The sequence below is a fragment of the Tauraco erythrolophus genome, chromosome 13 (genome assembly GCF_009769465.1).
Source record: "Tauraco erythrolophus isolate bTauEry1 chromosome 13, bTauEry1.pri, whole genome shotgun sequence".
In the NCBI taxonomy this organism is placed as follows: domain Eukaryota; kingdom Metazoa; phylum Chordata; class Aves; order Musophagiformes; family Musophagidae; genus Tauraco; species Tauraco erythrolophus.
This window is the reverse complement of record NC_141477.1, coordinates 2,707,496-2,729,079: the sequence shown is the minus strand read 5'-3', so window position 1 is coordinate 2,729,079 and position 21,584 is coordinate 2,707,496. Positions and strand designations below refer to the sequence as shown.

General features: G+C 36.0%; 1 protein-coding gene across 3 annotated transcripts in view; it reads right to left on the bottom strand.

Moving 5' to 3' along the window:
• Positions 1-21,584, bottom strand: part of LOC147527904 (connector enhancer of kinase suppressor of ras 2-like) — a 198,623-nt gene that overhangs the window by 80,530 nt on the left and 96,509 nt on the right. For all 3 annotated transcript variants that reach the window (XM_086619486.1, XM_086619487.1, XM_086619488.1), the window contains exons 5-7: positions 19,504-19,545; positions 14,342-14,461; positions 2,938-2,997 (exon numbers count right to left, since the gene is read on the bottom strand). In XM_086619486.1, the coding sequence (XP_086475612.1) occupies positions 2,938-2,997; positions 14,342-14,461; positions 19,504-19,545 (222 nt within the window). The remainder of the gene's footprint in view (positions 1-2,937; positions 2,998-14,341; positions 14,462-19,503; positions 19,546-21,584) is intronic.

The window sequence follows — 21,584 nt, the reverse complement described above, 5'->3', positions numbered from 1 at the left end:
GTGTTACAGGTGCTATTTCAAGCACCTTCAGCCTACTGCTCACTTACCATTCCTAACCTTGCTCAGCCCAACCTCCCCAGCACAAACTACATCCCAACTCATCACCTGCTCGATCTCTGTTGTTCTTTCATAAGGGCTTGTGTGTCTCCTGCAGTGGGAAGTCCTGCCCTTGGTCGTTGCAGATAGATATCAACTCCTGCCATCTGAGTCCTTCTGCACTAAAATAGAGGATTTTACCTACGCACTTTACAGGATGGTGTGAAGAACTACCTGGCTCCATTCTCACTTTCTCCTTTTGGTAGAAACTTCCAGAATTTTGGCAGACTGCTCTTTTGCACAGGACTAACCACATAACAGAAAGGTCTTTCTAGAACTCAATGTGAATACAAACTTGATTGTTTCAAACAGTGAATGAAAGGTAAGCAGGAAACTGAAGCAAACACCACCATTCATAATGTTTAACTTCAGTCGACATTAGTTGGAAAAGCTCTTTTTAGCTCCTTTCCTGACTTTGATGAGGCTGAGCTAATTATTATCTTTTAAAATTAAACACTGGCTCTGAGGTCAATTATCCCTTCAAAAGGAATGAAAAATCAATTTGCTGAAATGCCAGAAATTAAAGGTCTTTGAAGCTGGTTTATCTGCACATGTGATTACACTTTTAACAAAAACAAAAAAAGCAACTTCTTATGGTTGCATCTTATCAAAAAGTTTTGACATCTAAAGTTTAGTTAAAATAAAAATAAAAATTTTAGCGGCTGACAATTTAGTAACTCCTGCTGTGAATTTCAATTATAAATATATAAATGTTTTCCCTACAAGCTGCATTATATTTCTAAAATTAATTAGAATTGCAATAAAAAAGTGGATTAATTATAGCATGAGTAATTCAATCTATGAACAAAATCTGTTGCAACATAATCAAGATGGATCATTCTTAGGTTTCAGGAATCAAGATATACATATAGTTATTTTAAGACCTCTAAATGCTGCCAATGGCTTTAATATCAATAAGCAAACGAATTTCAAGTTTAATTTGCATTAGACTTATCTTCACCAATTGTGACTCACAAATCATCTGGCTTTCCACAAGTTTGTTCTGTCTAAAAACAGAGTGCCAAAACCCATATGATGTAATACTACTCAATATATATAAATCAAGTAGAACAAAATATCACATGAAGCGTAACCATATGGGCCAGCATACCATTGCTGCATGCCAGCAAGTATTTACATCTTTGGCTAGCTGCACAGTTCTAATTTTATGTTCCTTGGGTGTCAGCATTACATAATTTCCATATTAAATTCATAAAATCTAAACTTGCAATCTATCCAGCTATATGCTGTCAAACAGATCCAAGGCTGAACGAAAGCAGTGTGACTAAAACACTGGATGAAAACCAGAAGGGATGGGTCCCATTACGAAGTCTATCACAGTAATTAGGTTGTAGCCATTCAAGTCAATATTTTTTTTCAAATTCATAATTATGAATTGCAAGTTAAGGAACAAGAACGATGTTTAGAAGCTACTTCGTTATTCTTGTCCCACTGTTTGGTTTTTCTATGATCAGTCATACTGATTTATGTGCTGCAGCATTTCTGTGTGCTTTTGGTGCAGATCTGCCCAACACTTCTGGCACTGCAAGGAAAATGTTAATTAATACATTTTTCTTGGTCTCTTCAGTATTTTTACTACGGATGATGGAAAATATGAAAATACAATGGTGCTTAACTCATCTTAATAAAATTCTTTCAGGAATGGTTATTTTCAGAAAGGAATTTTTTATACATCCTCACACAATAGTCATTTGGATTGTTAACTTTTTTTTAACATTGTCGAATCATCTGTCCCCTTCTGTTCATGTACCAAAATCTGTTTGCTCCTTTCCACAGTTCCTCCCTTCCTAGTGATAGCCCTGTCTATAATTACTGCTAGCTTTGAAAACTTTCTGGTTTGACAAAGATTATTCTGTAACTTGTGTGATATCAAATATAATATCTTGTTATCTTTCTCCATTAGCCATGTTTTTTACATCCAGTCATACTGCTGATATTGTAACTATTTTAAAATTTAGTATTTTACAACCCATATTACTGAATTGCTTATACATACAGAAGCTACTAATTTTCTGTGAGTCAATCCTAGGACAGGCACCGTCTCCAAAAGTCTGATTTTTTTAACACTCTTTTAAAATGAATTTGATAATTAAAACAAACAAAAAAAAAAAGAAAAAATTACAGTCCATTCTAAGAAGAAAACAAAGAACTCTTAGCAAAGAAGCATTAATTATTGTATGACAATATTTACTCACTGCCTAAAGTAAGCTGGTTTTACATATTAAAGGCTGCTCAGAGGAAAGCTACACTTATCAGTAACTGGTTTTGTGACCAGTCTGGTCAATATAAACAGCTGAGGCAGATTTTTTTTTTTCCTGGAATATTATTTCTATTGTTCTATTGACAGAGAAATACTTCTTTTATTTTTATATGAACCTGAACTGTCTCATGTTCTGAGAGATTTATCTAAAGAAGAGAAAAAAATTTCAATACAGCAGATATTATTTTAGACTAATGTTAATGCTCTTACATCAGAAAAAATTAATATAGAAGAAAACACTTGTGACAGAGAAAACGTATACATGAGTGCTACTAGAGAGGTGAATTTGAAGAAGCATTGAGGACAGCAGTTCACAAATTTCATTTTATTATATTGTTAGTTACTAGTCACTTCATTATAGATATTTTTCTATGTCTATTTTCAAGAGTTCCAAGTTTTTACAAAGGTAATACAAAATATGTACAGAAAAGATAAAGAAAAAAAAGTAATAATAAAAAGTGCCTTGATTTAGTGCAAGTTTTCAGATTGCAAAATACACTGCAGCTATACAGAAGATACTTGTATGCATGATAAAAGTATTTCAGAATAAAGAAGCTTACATTTTCGGTTGTTCCTGTGATTACATGTAGTCCATCATATGTTGATTTGATATACATTCCCTGAAAAAGAGCAAGAAAGGTAATTAATATTTGTAGGAAACAAATAAATGATGTTTGCATGGTAATGAAAATAGTATGTTTATTCCAGTTTAAGGACCATAACATTTGAACAGACTGGAAGGAAGCGTGGTCAATTAACATTTGCAAATCTAAGTTAAACAAATACATAACAAGACCCATCATAAACAGCACAGTTTTATCACTTAACGCTTATTTTTATTCCAAACAAAGACTTTTTGGACAGAATTCAACACTGAGCATCAGCATAAAAGCTCGTGCCTATTCAGTGTTCGAAATATTTAACATGAACTCTTTTTATTGTTAGTGACAGAAAAGAAGTATCAAAACTGAAACCAAACTGGAATAGTCTTGAAACTTAACATGCGCCGTGTTCAGAGTTACTGATTCAATAAAAATGAAACCATAGCCTAATTCGGAGAAGAGATGAGCCAGTGCTCATATTGCCAATTTATGGAGAAAAATGAGCTTGGTGAACTCAGAGGAGCTTTGTAATTAGTCCAGCAAGAATTCTGCTTCAAGGAGGCAATTGACAAAATATAGAGAGACAGCCTAAGTAGTTCTCTACACCACACACAGAGCCTTACATGGCAGTGAGACTCAATTCCTTGTATTCTTGCCTCTCAGGAGTAAGGTCATGTCTTCACTTCTTTCCATACGTATGGTTATCCATCAAATTTTGAAATCAATTTAATCTAATTGGTACATTGTACTGCTGATTCTTTATTCTTTCAATAATTCTGCATCACCTTGTGCTGTCAAAATGGAAGTTTAAAGCCTCCCAGCAATAAGAAAGAACATTTTGTTCAGAGAAACCAATTTCAAGATTCCTGAACACTAATGAAGATCTTCAGGTTAGGTATTTACAAAAACACACGCATCCTCCAAAAAAAAAAAAAGTTAAAAAAAGGAAAGATACAGAGAAGATGGACCCAAACTCTTTTTGGGAGTGGGAGGATGAAGTTGGACGCAAGTTGGAACTCAATTGAAAAAAAAGAATATTTTTTTCTTTTTATTTTTTTTCCAGTTTTACTATGAGGATAATAAAACACTGGAACAAGTTGGCAAGACTGTGCAATCTCTGACTTGGAGATGATCAAAACTTGACTGGAAAAGGCCCTGAGTAACCTGCTCTAGCTGGATCTGTTTTGATTTTTCATTGTGAGAAAATATGACTTCTACATTCATGTCAACTAATTCAATTTCAGCAAGTTTTAACTTCATTTAAATCTCAAAAGCAAAGATCAGCTAAAACTGATAAGGTTGCTTAACTTTGCTGCATAGATAACTCCATTTTAGATTTCACTCACCATGACTACTTGTTCTTTTAAATGAGACTGCTTTATCAGCTATTTAATTTGTAAAAACAAAGATGTCCAAATTAAATCTTGAAAATTTTGAAATCACTTTTCTAAAATATGTGATTGGTTGAAAGAAAGAAGTTTCTGGGGAGTCTTCCACTACTTCCTTCTATACATTTGGCTTAATTTTATCAGTGTTCACTATTTTATTGTCTCTGTAATACCTTCAACCCTTACTGACGAACATCTGATTCTCTTTGCCAACTGAAAACCATAAACAAGAGCACTAAATAATGAAAAACCCTGAAAGTTCTCATTGGAAATGGGGTGTTGAGTCTCCATTAAGTCTTAAATAGATATTTAAATCCATCTAGTATGCATTACACTGGATTTCCCCAGTGAACTTTGAGCCAGAATGTTACACAACATCGCTGCATCCATCACAGAAGTCTGGTATTTTAACACATAGTAGACGTCGGTAACATATTTCCAGCCACACTTTTAATATCAAATTTAATATCACAGTTCTAATACCCTGCTTGTTTTGACAAGATTCATTCCCCACTTAACAAACCAACAGATTAAGATTTTTAAGGCCAAAACAAAACACAGTGCTAAACTTTTCACTAAATTTTATCACATATTTCTTCATACAGTTCTTCATCTCTTGTTAATCTATGTGTATTTTTGGAAAAAATCAAATTACGATTTTATCTCTTAACATATGCCATCTGAGAGACATAAAGACTGACTAATCACTGAGAATTACCCTACATTTTGCTATCTGCTCTTTCATCTTAGCTATTAAACTTTAAGAATTAAATATATAAAAATAAACATTTTTAGTGAATGACTCATAGACTTCAAATTATCCTAGATAGAACTTTCATCCTTGTTTTCCCAAAGGAAAAATAATGAAAGAACTTCTTTCTTGTTGATCATTACACTAGCACTATCTCCTTGACATATCTGTTACTTGAAAACCTTGAAAGATTACATTCTATTTAAAAAATATAAAAATTGTTTGGTTTTTTTTTAATTGTAAACAGTCCAGAATGCAAGGTATTTTATATATATGTACATTACATAGATATATTTTACATATCTATATGTAGTATAATACTCAAAACAGGATTAAAAGCATTCTTAAAAAGAACTCCCTGAAAAACAAACACCAATTCAGAAAACAGCTGTATTTAGTCTTAAACATCTGTTTTAGAGGACAGATATTTTCCCTGTTTCCAACTCTGTAAACATTTTTCCCCAAAACCTCCCTGTCCTTGATATGCTGTCAGCACTTACCCATCCTTTTACAGCAGATAATGTGCACAGTTCAATCCAACTCTCAATTACATTCTGTGGTAGGAAGGTTTTTAGAGGACAATTTATCCTTCAACATGAAAAGACACTAAGACTAATAAAAATATTTTTTCTAAAGGACAACCTGTGCCAACCTTACTTTAGTGACTGGTGTCCTTCATCCCCACCTCCATCCTTATTTTCCTCTTCAAAATCAGCCTTTGTAAAGAGGAAGACTGGAATCTCCAGGCATATTTTAAGCAATACTGGCACAGGTTAGCAGAACCCCTCCAAAGTTGAAGTTGCTCACACACATATACAAAGTAGTTTATTGACATGAACGAAAGGGGAAAGCTTTGAGGGGATCGCTTTCATCCATCTGCCAGTGAGAACTGAAAATGATCTACTCTGGCTTATAAGAAAAGTCCAAAATCGCAAAACTGAGTCATTTAGAGAGCTGTTAATTCTCTGAACCCAGAAAAAGCACTAAGTGTTCACAGTCTGAATTAGGCAAAAGAGCTGGATCTTGCTTTCAATTTAAATGGGCTGTTGGCTATCTTTTTGCTCATCGTTTCATCCTATTTCCGCTAATAGAAGCATTTTTTTTATGGTTGATAAGCCTAAAAAAAAAATGGAAATACATTCTGAAAAATTTTCTGTCAGATAACAGAACTTCCAGGGAAATACTGATTTAATACAGCAGTTGAAGAATTGAAGCAGCAAGCCTCTTTTTCCCAAGCCCAGATACGAACAGCTAAGTAGATCCTGTTGTGACAATTGCTAACACTTCTGGAACTGTTAGAAGTTATTGTGTTTACAATTATTTTCTATTTTACCTGTGGCTTAAAGCAGTCATATTGATTCAGCATATTCAAGAAAATCGTATTCTTCTGTAATAGTGTATTTTTACATAAACATAATCTATAATTAACTTGTCAACTATTTATTAAAAGAGGAGCCACATACTGCTATTTTGATCTTATTAACTTTTCTTATAAAATCTGATGAAGATACACTCTTGTAAGCTAATTATTCCCATATAACTCTTTACACAAACCGCTTGCAAACTATTTCATGAATTTCAGCCTATGAGTTGTCAAAGCAAAATAGCAAAAACCTCAGGCTAATAAATAAGAATAATATTTTGTCAGTGGGTTTCGCAGACAAAAAGCACATAAACAGGGGAACTTCCAAATCCAGGAATCCATCCTAGGCTCTGGATGGGAGACTTTCAGTGGGAAGTGGCTTTTTTTCCTGTTGTGTCTCATCTCCCTCCGTCTTCTAGTCCTTCCTCTTCAACTTGACTGGCTATCCCTCTCAGATAAGTTTTATTGCCTATTCAGTATCCAGAACACAAGCTGCTTCTCCTCCTGCCTGTCAGCTCTACTCTCTCTTTTTCTGTTCAGTGCCCGACACTGAATCTTCCCACAAGCTTTTCCTTCCACAGATCCAGTCCCAGAATCGGTATCCAGACAAAAGAGATGGAACTCATCTCCTTAAACAGGAATATCCAGAGAATATTTAGTCGTTTCAAAGTAACCAAGAATATGCATAGGTTTGGTGGATATGAGACAGAGAACCTTCTGGAGTGGCAACAGAAAGACAGGAATCTAAAACGGTACCAGATATCTACATCTAGGCAACTGAGTCTTGCTGTAGAGGTTTCTCCTACCTCTTTCCTTCCGCTTTCGCCACCTGGCTGTCTTCCTTTCTTCCTGCTCTTCTGGCTCATGAACATCCATTCTCCTTCTTTAATCAGTTCGGGGGCTTTCCTACCATATCCTCTACTACCACATCCTATTCTGTTCTTTCTACCCAAGTAACTCAGTCATCTCCTCCTCAATTCCCAATCTTCTGTCCTCTTATCGGTCTGTTTTCTGCCCTTCCAAGAAAAATTTCATCGGACTCCTTTTTCAAAACAATTTTGCTCCTTTTTTTTTTTCAAGAACAGATCTTTATTCTGATTCTAGTTTCTATTTGAATCCCACAGATTATCTCAGAGCACCAAAGAATGGCAAATTACACCCCTTACCTCTGGGCAAGAGCTGTGTATTCTCATTCACTCTGTGAAGACAGCTCAGGCTAGTCAACAGTTAGGCAGTTAGAAATAAATTGTTGCCCTTTAATAACTGTGATGTCAGATATGAAACTCCAAAGAATTACATTAATATATGAGAGGTCTTACAGAACAAGGAAACGTTTCACATGCTGTTGTATCAAGAACCTGATTATTCCTGAGTAACTCTGTCACTATCCCCTAATGAGAGAGTGACTTAAAGGTTTTTAATTAAAATTTGACCTTTGAAAACATATGGGAAGGAATCAGTCATTTAAAATCCCATTGGAAAGAGGCTATTCTCAAGAAAACAGTATTTCAAGTGGAATTTCCTTGAAAAATTTCTTTCAGAGTCACCCAGTTAATTAACCAGGATATACAACAACAGTGTATTTTTAAGTGCCATCAACTATTCCCAGGTTAATACATGGATAGTGCAGGCAATATTTGAAGAGCTCTGAATTTCACAATGAGATTAAACTCTTTTAGTATAAGCATTTCACTTCCAGCTGCAGACTGCTATTCCTTTTTGGGTAACAATGACCTATTATCAGATGATTCATGGTTTTGTACCACTTCTTTGCTGGAATATGACAAAATGCTTCTGCATGGAAAATTCAGGTATTTAAAACTACAATAAAATGGTGTATGTGTCTCAGCAGCACTTCTACAGGGAAAAGATTGCTGACTCTACTTTTATAACACCGTGAAGCATCAATGGCAAAGATGCAGGTTTGTGATGATCCAAACTACCAGGCAACCTTTACACCCCTTGATCTTTTGCCCCAAACATGAAACAGTTCTTTAATCTTGTTTTAACTACAAAATTCAGACAAGAGTTTATTCTTCTTTCTCATAATCCTTCTCATCATCCTTTTAATAAATCCCACCTAAATAGAAACCCATTGACGACAAATATTAGGATACGAGAACCTTTAAATGTCAAGCATGATGGAACTTTGTCAAGTTTCTGTCGGCCTTCCAAAATAATCTGAAATAATTAGATTAACACCCCAACTGTTTTAGGACAGCTGCGTGTATTTCCACAAAAGTGCTGTCTTCATATTCTGCTTTTTCTTCTTGCATTTTCTCGCAATTCCTTTCTTGTAAAAATGGAATAGATTGGCTTCCATCACCTTTAGTTACAAATAGCACAAAGAGAAGTACTATTTGAAAGGGTAGCTGTATATTAGACAGATGAATAATCCTTAATAAAGAAAGGTCTTTGCATCTGACAGTTTGTTTGTGCTTTTTTTTTAGTTTTCTCTAATAATATGCAGCTAGTCTTATAAAAATATTTATACTCACAATCTCTGCTTCCTTTAAATTCTTAAATGAAACGGGAAAAGCTCCCTCTGCAGAAAAATTAACAAAGCTGTGGATATAAGCACTGTATATCTTAATTAAAACGTGAAAGATAACACTTTCTATCAGTAGTAGGAAGCTCAGACACAAGAGAAAACAACAAAAAAAAAGTGAAAGGAAGAGGAATGGAAGTGATACTGCATTCCAGAAGCAAAACATTCCTCAGATATCAGAAGATACAAAACCAGATGATAAAAACCCAACAGCTGGCCTCTTTAGAAATCTCCTGCTTAAAAATAATCATTAAACTCAAAGAAGATTAAAGTTACATGTTACGCAGAAGTATCTTTAAATATATGTACAGCACATCAAGTTCAGAAGATAAAAACCCAAAATGTCCAAAATAATACTGGCTTTAATAATAAAAAAAAAATCTTTCACTACTGACAATCTCCGATCAAAGAGTAGTAGGAGGAAAAAGACCCCAAACTTCCAAAAACCCTTCATGCTCGTATCTTATGGATGGTCTTGACATCCATCATCTCAATTAAAACACTGGTTCACTTAGCCTGCCTTTGTTAATCTGACAGCAAAACAGCTCCAAAGATGGCTCTGGACTTAATCTGATCTAATTAATAGTAAGGTTCACATAATCTTTCACCTTCCCTGACTAAGCCCCTCAATGACTTAGCATCAAGCTCAAGATCTGCACCTCTTTGCTTGCAAACAGCAACACAAACTCTTGTCTCAAGGGCCTATTGCTTACGCCAGGTCCATCAAGCCAAGAAATTTAAGTGGGTGCTACTGCACCAGCTTTGCCTAACCAATAAGCAGAAATTCTGGGACTCCTGAAAGCAGAAATTGGTCTACAGATTTTTGAAACATAATAAACTCTAGGGGAGTAGATTTTTCAAATATCTCATTTTTGAGAAAAATCTCACCTTGTGAGGAGCAGTTATGCACAGTGGTTAAAAATTAAAATAGTGCCATGGTTTCATTTAATACAAGATATTGTAACTTCAAAAGGAACTTTACCACACAATGCAATGAAATGGAAACCTGTCCTTCTCTAAGCAGAAAGAAAAATAATTGGTAAAAAACATTTTTAAGTTTAAAAATGATCCAATTTCCTTTGTCATACTACAATTGACAATATAAATAAGTCAAAGAATTGAAAAACTGAAAGCCAAGGAGGGGAATTTTCTTAAATCATGAAGTTATTTTATTCTATTTCATAAAAACTTAGGTATACATGTTTCTTTCTGACAATATAGTCAGAACTAACAGTGGGTCTTACAGTTTAATACTTTTTTAGTACAGGAGTTTATTTCAAGTTTTTCAAATTGATAGTTTGAAACCAAGTTTTGCCTTCCAGACATCCTGTTCAGACTGATCACGCAGTACCCTTCGAATGTAAATGGTATCGTACATAGTACTACAATTCAGGAGAAAAAGTGTTTTACAATCTTTAAAGTTACTTTAAAATGAAATAGAGACTATATGGAGGATGTTTTCGTATTTGCTGAAAATTCAGCGGCAAATAGGGAAAAGGAGGAAGCAATTTGACTAGTATTTGTGACTGGTACAGCTTGGGAAGCAATGGAAAGAGAGAGGAAAAACCCAGTATGTTTTCTGGAGGCCAGAAAATGCCTGTAGAGATCTGGATGCAAACACAATCACCAGAACTTGGAATGGAACCTAAAATGTGTGCTTCCCAATGCAAATTCCTTTGTCCAGCAAACTGGCATGAAACTACCAGCAGAGAGGGTGTTTTGGGTAATGTGTGAGATAAGAGTATTTTTTAGTAAAGCAAACTGAGAAAGAAGATACTTAGGGAGAAAAAAAGACTCAAGCTCACAAAAGCATGGACAGAAAGTTAGAAAAAGCTAGAACTGAAGGTACACATTCGAATGACATACAGCCCCTTTGTGAAAATGCTTTGTGATCCAGAATTTATTTAAACAATTAAACACACAGACAGAGACCCGCAGGAGTTCTGACACCATGTAGTAACTGAATGGACTTGGACCTGGAAATTAATTCAGTTTATGTTCAAGCTTATGCAATGTCTATAGGATTTCTGGCTCATTTGTTGAAGAAATTAGAAGGCTTATAATAAAAGCAGTTTTGCAAATGGAGTTTTCAAAACAGGGAAAGACTCATAATTAAATTGACTGAATATTATTCTAGAAAACTGAATTCTTATCTGAATCTGAGTAATTTACAACACATTTTTCACCAATGGCAAATAATTGTGTTCATTTTCTAGATGCCAATCCTGTATGAAGCTGAAGCTAGAGCTCTCAGTAGCTCTCAAAACCTTAGCTACACCTAAAACCAAGAAAGAGACTGTATTTTAAACTTATGCTACGTAAGTAACAAGTGTTCTGAAAAAATCACATGGTATGCTTCTCCTGAAAAATAGATTTTGGGGGATTTTGACGCAAATTGGCCTATGCATGAGATTCTTATTTATAAAACTAAGATTACGATATCATTTTCACAAGTGTATTGTGAAGGATGAATTAATTAGCATCTGTGAAGCACTCAGTAAGGACATATAAAAAAATAAATCTCATGGTGAAATTAGTAACTCAAGGGAATGCAGAGCTAAGCTGAAGCGTGGTAAATAAGACCTCAACCCCTACGCTGAATGATAAGGATAAAAATGGAACTCTGAATACTTTCCATTCAGTGAATAGCACTCATTTTTCTCTTGAATGGAGCAGAGATCCTGTGGAAAAAAACTGCTATACAATCATGAGAAAGCCATTTGTAATTCATTACTCTGTTCTATATTTGATTCTGATTAATGTTTTCTTTTCCTCCTTTTCACATGATTTTTCTTTTATTCTCATTTATAGTCCTTTTTCATATTTTTTTCTAAACAGAACACAGTGTCAGCAAAATTGATTATAAGGAACTTTCCAACCTAACATGTTATAGCGCCTTCACAATTAGGCACAGAAAACTTGGTCATTCACTGTGATTTCACTTCATCTTAAAAAAAAAAAAAAAAAGGAAGAAAAAAAAATGGCAGTCCATTTTGATTGCAGTATTTGTCTCATGTCCTCTGTCAGCAGTGCCCACTTACTACAGCTTTGTTGGCTATAAACTTATGGGTACACTGTGGATGGAGAGCTACACCACGGTTCTTCCACCCAGTGACAGAGTCCAGTTTACAGCATTATTCCAGCACAGGTCCTGTCTCCTTGACGTTCTCCTAGAAAAGAGTGGTCTGGAGGAAAGTGTGCACCACATGTCAGGCTGGAACAATACAGCCAACTAGTCTCATCTCGGTCTCTCATGCCTTAAAGGTTTAAATGATGACACTTTATGATAAGCTGCTTAGAAATCATACCATTCATACTCAAGAACTCCAGAAAGACACCTGCCTCATATTGCACATCGTTCAATTTTCAGCTCGCTATAGGACATGCCATTTTTGAAGTAGGATACACTCTTTCTGTCCTCCACCAGCCTACACCCTTGTCCTAGATCTAGAGCTGTCACTGAATGGGAAGCACGAGCAATGCCAAGCCCTGCTTGATATGCTCCACCATCTCTGAGGAAAATACATCCCATCTGTGTTCATGTCCTCTTCAGCACCGAGAGTGAGCTGTCCTCTAAGTAGACAAGCAGAAATACGTCACATTTCTGGACAGAAAGGAAAGATGTGCAGTGATCCAGACTCCTAGCATGCAGGATGGAGTAGTCTTAATGCAAGTGAAAAGCACAGACCGATGTACAGCATGTATACTGCACAAGATGTAAATGAGGCTGACCTAGTATTTCCTGGATATCTCGGCACTAACTCAGAAATTGGACCAAGAGAGGAAACTGGGCCTCAAAGGGAACACATTTGGCCACTGATATGCAGCAGCACAGCAAGCAAATAGTATCTGTCTTCAGGATTACATACTGGGCTAAGCATCTGTGATGCCACAGAATTAAAATACAATGTATTTTATGCTGTTGTAATGTTCTTTGTTGATTAAATCAGTCTAAGAATAAAGTAAACTTATATAGTCATACAAAACCCCCTCATGTTATTGAAATACATCATTCCCAAATTAATATGCATACCTCAAAATAATTATATTCTTGTAACATTGACCGAATTTGCTTATGATGTTCATTGCTGTTCAACGTCAGAACAACGATATTGAAATAATGCAAAATATCTCAACGAACAGAAACTTAAAATAACTCCGTAAAACACACTGAATTACAAAGAAGAAACATGCCACAATGTGTATAGTGACACTCAAATGTATTTGAATTTGTCAGATCTGCAATTTTCTGCAGACAAGCCTCATGGCTACCAATTTCTCTACCCACTTCCCTCTTTTTAACTCCTCCAACAGCTTCCTCAAACTCAGGAACAACACCCTGGCTTCCTCCTCTTGTAGGGGGGGAAAAAAAACCCAAAACTAAACTAAAAGAAGTCCTGAGAAGGCAGCTGAAGACAGTAAGAGATCACACTGAGAAAAGTAGCCTGTTTTTGAGAAAAACGTGCAAGAACATCCCAGTGCCTGCAGTGCTACCTTACCCTCCAGCTTTTATCGGGATCTTCCATTCCCAAGCACAATCTCTATCCTTTCACAGCCTCACAAGGTCCGAATGGTTCCAAAGCAGGGGACTATGGAGGAGAGACAGAAATCTTTCCTGCTGACCACTAAAACATCACAAAAATCCCTTGTCCAAGAAATGTGACAGTGCATTAGTACTTCCAAGTGGTAGCCAAATAATTATTAAAATATTATCTCTGCAGAAGATTTTAGTGGCGTGACCCATTCCTAAGGCACAGCAGCTGGGATGTTCGGAAGACACCTGACTATTTTGCTCAGTGAATAACAATTTACAAATAGAAGGGATTTATTTTGTTTCTGGGATTATATTTCTGAAAGTTTTATTGGAACTGAATCGTTAGGGAGGCATGTAACTATTTTTCTGCAAACTCAAGAAACACACCTTCCGCTAATCATTTTCTAAGCACATTTAATTAAGGATATTTAGCTAATTTTATTTGCATATGTATCTATTTGGGGATTACTTTTGTACCTTCCAGAAATTGCAATATGGCTATCAAGGGACTATAACTTTTCTTTAGCTGCTCATATAGTTACCAGTTGCACATAAAGCAATTGTATTTTTTTTTTTGAAAAAAATGCAATCCCTTTATTTAGTTAAATGTTAATTAAACCACTTTCAGAAATCTGATTCAGCTTACCAAAAAAGTAGGACACTGCATAAAAATACATTCTGATTTCTTGATAAATTAAAAAAAAAGAAATCACCCTAAAGAACTGAGGCTTGTATTCTGTATTCTAAGAGTTAAACTTCAAACTGCTTTGCTACTTACCAAACCCTCACTGGGCATAATGCTGGTGAGATGAACTACCTCAAGATGTGCTGACTGTGACACCAGAGAATCAGATGAGAGCGAAATGATGTGGTCACAAATCCCAGACAGGGTTTTACACTACAAAGAAAAACAAGTCAGTATAATTCCTCATATTGAACTGAATCTACTAGTGAAGAAGTTCTTATTCTGAGAAATAACTGAGAATAAACAGATAATTTTACTTCTTAGCATTGTAAAAACTACAGATATATGAAAGTTAAGAACAAGAGGTTAAGGGAACAGAAAATATCCATCAATGTCAGGAAAATGTACATGCGTGTACAGTTTGGATTAAAAGATTTTACTGTGCACTAAGAACATCTGTATATCTAAACTGTCTTCTCCAACCCAACTGTCTGCACTTTAAAAAAACACCACAACCCTACGAACTTCATCTTGTCTGTCATCATAATGTATGATTATAAATACAATGGAAGTAGAGTGAAATATGTAAATAATAAATGCCTTATACGACAACTTAATAATCTGTTTTGGCTACCAAATAATGAGGGAAACCATACCAACAGTGAGAACTAGGTGAATTATGCATTATAAAAATTAGAAAATCTTTAGTTTGCTAAAAATTACACTGGCAGAAAAGTGCCTTAGTTAATCCATTTCCTGAAGTAAAATTCTTATGCATCTTTGAACACACTCTTTAACTGCCATTCCAGATCACTACAACTGTGCAATAATTTGATGTTATCCTGCCTTCCAGCTAAAGATCTCAAAATCTTAATAATGCTAATCCCCACGAACACCTTCAAAGTAGGAGCCCCATTGCAAAGGTGGTAACAGAGATTCCGACAGATCAAACCTATCCATCAAAGACAAACGGTAAGTCTATGGATCAGAAAGGAACTGATCTGTGCTCTCAAAGAATCTTCATATGTGAAGATTTATTTCCAAGTTTGCATGTGATGCTTAAAGCATTCCTTCAAAAAGACTGTGTCTAATCTGAAAGTATTCATTTAGATGAATTTCAGAATGGTCTTCTGGTCGAAGTTGTGCTGTATGCATCTATTTTCCTTTGGGGACTATACTCTTATTTTCCCTAATTATAGCAAATGGTAGTGAAATCCCTTAAGGGAAGTTTGATTTCAGACATTTGCAAAAGAATGAAGATTTCTAATATCTCATTTGACATTATACATGTAAGTTAAACAAATAAAATTGTCACAATGAATAAATTAAGTGACTGAACATATAGATTATGTTCCCATTCACTGTATAGTTACTCATCTGGAAATCCAAGTACAGCTCTGGAGTACTGGATATGGCATTTGTGTTTTGTATCAGCTGCAAGATGCAAAGCATCACATTCAGGTATGCATGACTGCATCAAAAGGCCACCAAAACCCAGAAATAATTCTTGCAATTTCAGCTTTGGACCAGAATGGCTAAACAAAACTGGACGTTGTGTCTTCTCCAACCAGAGATACAGAAACTGGCTTGCTCAAAAAATGGATTGTACTGCTCTTCTGCATACGAACTGATGGTTGACCCTGGCTGTGAGTATCTGCTTTCATCCAGCTTTAAATTTGCTGTCGTATCAAAACCTTACTGTGATGTCAAACTGAGGCCCTCTCTTATAGAATCATAGAATGGTTAGAGCTGGAAGGGACCTTCAAAGGTCATCTAGTCCAACCCTCCTGCAAGGAACAGGGATATCTCCAACTAGATCAGGTTGCTCAGGGCCTCATCCAACCTGGCCTTGAACGTCTCCAGGGATGGAGCATCCACCACCTCTCTGAGCAACCTGTTCCAGTGTTCTACAACTCTCATGGTAAAAAATTTTTTCCTAATATCCAACCTGAATCTACCTTCCTCTATTTTAAAACCATTACCCCTTGTCCTATCACAACTGGCCCTCCTGAACAGCCTCTCCCCATCTTTCCTGTAGGCTCCCTTGAGGTTATGTTATCTATCTACCTCCCTCCCTATCTATCTACCTCCCTTGAGGTTATGTTATTATATTTATCTTAAATGTTATGACTTAACATTTAAGATCACACATACAGATTAGATGTAGACTAAATCCCAGAGACAACTCTTTACACTTTCTGATGTAATGTTTTAACTTTACAGTTGTCACATGCAAATACTTTTTCAGTAAATAAACTTTGGAACAAAATAAACAGGAAAGAAGTTTTCAAATTGACTCTTATGAATCTTTAACATCTCCCCCATGATTCAGAAAGTTAATTAAAATCTATGTAGGATTTTAGCTCCAGGAAAATATTCAAGAAAATTATATTGGAATAATTCAAAATATCAGTTTGCTGTAAAAGCAGTTCAGCAGATACAAAAGAGGCCTGACACCAGTTGTAAATAATGTAAAGCTGAGATAGTATAAATGGGAACGACCAAGCTGAATTTATGAATAACAGCACAGGGTCAAGAAGCAATGTTTGATGTGGCACTATCACTATGAGATGATCCACTAACATATGCTGAAGTAATTTTAGCATACAAAAAATAGAAAGGACCAATGTCTTGTGTACTAGTTCCAAAACCACAGGGAAGCAAAGGTGTACTCTCCAGATGGTGCAAGACTACTGCACTTGAGAAAACCTCAATCTAAAATGGGTTTTTCAAGAAAATCAGTACCTGTTGTAGAGAAACTCCACATACAGTCGTACAGGCCATCCGACACCTAAAACCATTTATTACATTTCTCTCAACAGGCCATGACAACAACAGAACTTCTGGGAAACATCTCAGTCTTGAACAAGTCATATGAACTTAGGAGTCACAAAAAGTATTTTTAGCATGGCAGCCACTGCTGCGTTTGTACAATGAATAGAAGTTAATAACCTGTATTTACTGCAAAGAGAAAGAACAGCTAACAGGTCGTAATTTTTAATTATCATAGGAATATCAAGTTAGTGTAAAGAATGGATTCAGTCCCAATAATCACCTTTTGCTAAAATACTTGAGAAGGGATGGTGGGGAGGTGGGGGAAGGGCTCTTTACATTAGTGATGGGTGACAGAACAAGAGGAAATGGGTATAAGCTTAGTCAGGGGAGATTCAGGTTGGATGTTAGGAAGTATTTCTTCTCTGAAAGGGTTGTCAGCCACTGGAATAGGCTGCCCAGGGAGGTGGTTGAGTCCCCATCCCTGGATGTGTTTAAGAAAAGGGTGGATGAACTACTTAGGGATATGGTTTAATGGGGATTAGGGACGGTTGGACTCGATGATCTCTAAGGTTTTTTTCAACCTAGAAATCTATGAATCTACGAATCCAAAAAAAAAAAAAGAAACCTGACTCTCAGACATGCGGTGCAAGTGATCCTGAAGATCATGCCTCCATAATGGATATTTTCCCATAATATCTGAGTTGCAGAGTAGACACAGTCCGGCCACGTGAGTAGTGAGGGAATGGCAACTGTGCACCTGCGATCACAACATGAGAGCACACACTGCCCTAGAGTGGAGCTCTTCCAAACAAATCTACACCTCAGGGAATCTCTCCAGTAACCAACGAAGAAAGTCAACCATGGATCATCATTTTATCAATCTGTCTGCTTTTAAGTAAATATTTCATAGTATCTTTCAGAAATGAAACAAAGCGCCACATGGTGTTTAAGAGTTCTAGATTCTATCTCTCACAAATGTAAAATTTTACTTTACAGCATCACAATTATTTACCTCGACATTTTCTTTAATTTCTTTTTTTTTTAGAAATAAAACAACCATAAAAGAAATGAAAAATTTACAAATGTTATTCTTGAATTCAGTATCCTCAAAGTAATTATTCTTTTTTTTTTTTAAGATGCTGTGAGAAAGATGGTGATTATTCTCACTTCATCCAGTTACAATGGTAAACAGGTTGATTCTCAGAGCCCAGATGCTCTGAATTAGGTAGTTTCAGGTGATCTTGCCCAGGCAAATACAAGTTCTACTGCCTTGGGATCCAGGCTCTTTAAGGTTCATCATGGTTAAACTACTGAGCCTATGGAATACTTAAAAACGGAAACTTCTCTCTCTTCTCCCTTTTCAGGCTTCCATTCAGAATAGGTAGAAAAGTCAAAAGTAACATTCCTGCTAAAGATGTATTTCTAGAAGTCATATGCAGCTAGAATTATGGGTTAAAAGATGTGTATATATGTATGTACGTATATGTATGTGTGTATATATAGACATACACACACACTCTCCAAATCCCAGAAGATTTCAGGTGCTTTTAGAAATTCTTTTCAGAATCAGGTTTGCAACAATAAGCTTTTTTCTAAAAGTCACTGCACACTTCCTGATTTTAACAGCATATCAATGTTTTACGACAAATTTTTATCCCTGCTAGAAGCAGAGTATGTGTAAAAGGCTTTTAAAAATAAAATATTAGATTTTTTTTGAGTGCTGAAGGCATGAAGTGCTCAGTCTGACAACCAGTGCAGTTAGTAACACACCAGATCTGATGGATTCATTGCTGCAATTCCACACCAGCAATCCTAGCAAGAGTACTACACTAGGAAGAGTATTGTGAAGCTTATGAAACAATCTAAGAACAATAATCATGTTTTTGTAATTAACTGTAGATATAAGAGAGCATTACTCCAGGGAACTCCATGAAAAGGGAAAGTAAGAGGGAGTATCTGGCTTTGCCTGCTAAAACAAACAGGCATTAATTAGGGAATAGCAGAAGAAAGCTTATTTTTAAACCTTAAACTTGAAAGACTTCCAATTCAGGAAAGAGTAAAAAGACTTGGTTGGAATCGTTCTTAAGTGAATGACACCATCTTCCATAAGCTTCCAATCTTCAGAGCAACTGGAAATAATATCTTAGGTGAAAAAATATTTTATTAATATTGTTTGGGTAAAGTCTCCACATTTCTTCACGTTAACACAAAGATAAGAGGCACAAGTAATTGGCACTAAGTTGGTTTCAGGGGGTTACAAAACATTTAAGCTGATATCTCTTTCTTGCTGATCTTGAAAATAAATTTTAACTATTTGATCTTATTTAAGAAGACTTTTAGAAACTGACATAATTAATCAGACATTGTGTCAAATAGTAAGGAACTTTACTTTCAAATGATAGCTTTATTTTTTTTTTAAACCATTTAAGTGGATGGGGTAGGATTAGAGAATACCAAAGCAGAATATTTAGATTACTTACCACATGAAGAATTTTATTTTCTGTTTCATACACTGTACAATCCTATGGTAAAATAACAAAAAAAGAAACCAATTAATGCACATGATTTTAAATTTCCTATTAAGACAGAAAAGAATGCTTTATGCTGACAACTGTCTGTTACAGATGTACAAATGATCTCTTGAGTTTTGTCATGTCCAAAAGGTTACTTTACTATCTTAAGGAACCTGACTTCTGTTGTCGCTGGTTAACCTCAGGGATTTATTCTTCAATACTAGCAGCAATATAAGTGTAAGGCAAACAGGACAGATTCATGATAGTGAGGAAAAAAAGTAATTGAAGATAATTAATCTGGCATGTCTGAAATTCAGTGATGTGCAGAGCAGGAGATATGTTGCCCAGCCTTAACGTTTGTTAGCTGTTCTACAAGTCGTGGGGTGCAGATCCTTGTATCAGACCTATCACTAGGTTGATTGCGTGACTGCAAAGCATGGGAAGCAAGAATAAACAGAGAGTATTTTGACAAGTGCAATGCTAAAGCTGTTAAAATGGTGTGTCCACACTGTCAGTTTGGTTTGCTCCATCACTTCAAGGCTCTGATAGTCTACACCATCCACAAGCAACAAGAAGTGGTCCCTTCTCTTGGGAGAAGTCACATAACTGCCCTGGCTTTGGACTTTGGAAGGCACAAGTCATACCAACAAGGGATGGAAGACGACATGGGGCTGCTTGTGCTGAGCACTGGTCCAAGGATAAGCAGGGGGTTTCACTGCCTGAAGATCTCCCAAAGAACAAGTCCATCCCAGCTTTCCAGTGCCCAACATTGCTATTAACCGATTTAAAGTAGGCCTGAATAACATTAACCTCTTTAATTAAGACTCATAACTTCTAAAGCAGTCATTTTCCTGTTTTAGTTAACATTTTAAGAATAGTAAGTCTTACCACCACATAACTGAAGGGTCATTACTCCCTTACCTCATGTTTTGATTTAGTGATATTACAGTGGCTAAAATATTGCTTGTTCGTCACGAAACAAAGCATGGAAAATCCTAAAAGAGATCTACTACTTTTTTTCCTTGAATAAGTTTTTAAGTAAAATCTAACGTGCTGATCTAAATAAAAGATCCTCTCAAGTAGCTTTAAATTCCCTATAGTTCTCAAGATTTCCCCTATCCTGGATCTTAATATATTAGCAACAATAGTTAATTGCTTCAAACTTCCCGTGAAATAACCCCACCATCCTCACGCCGTTTGCTCTAGAAGCAGATTTGCTCTATGACCAGTTCAGGCTGTGGTACTCTTTCGAGAGCAACGGCAGCCAACTGGCAGATCCCTGCTCCTCTTGCCCGGCCGCTCAAATCCATAGCCACGTCCCACCCACTGCGGCCGTGTCCAGCTGGCAAACCTCCTTCCTTGGGTGCTGCCCCGAGGACCTCGTCCCTCAGCCTGTCCGAGGGAGCTACGGAGCAGCTCCAGCCTTTCCAAGCCACTCTGCCCTGGATTCTCAGCCTGGAGAACAGGTGACTGTCACACCTGCATCTCTAAGGGTTGCATTTATTTTGGAGGATTGGCATTTTTGTAAAGAAATTAATTCCTAAATTAAAATCAGAAGATTGAGAATGCAAGGAACACAGAGAAGAATTTATATCAGCATTTCACGGTCAAGTATCCCTTTGATGTTTCTTCTCTATTCATACTGTTATTTTCTACAGCACAAAAAAAGAATTCAATTAGTCAGTTTGGTTGGCAATGCCCAAGGCAGTTTTCCTACAAGTTTTACGAACTTCAAACAGCACATCCCTCTCCTTTTAACCCTCCAAGTACCAAGAAAACAAAATGATCACAGCAGGGTTTACAGCTTGACTTCAGAGCTAACGCTCCTTTCTAAATTATTCCTTTAATTTCTGTACTAGAAATACAATATGAGCTCAATTCTGAACAAACTTAATTACTTCAGGTCAAAGAATAGGAGACTCATGTATAGTAAAACTGAAATTTTACTGTTTTGTAGAGCAGAATTAATGTTAGCTGTACTTATGTTGCACATTCAAGATTACATTAGCATTAAAAATGTTAATGGCTTTGGGATTCCTTCCAAAATA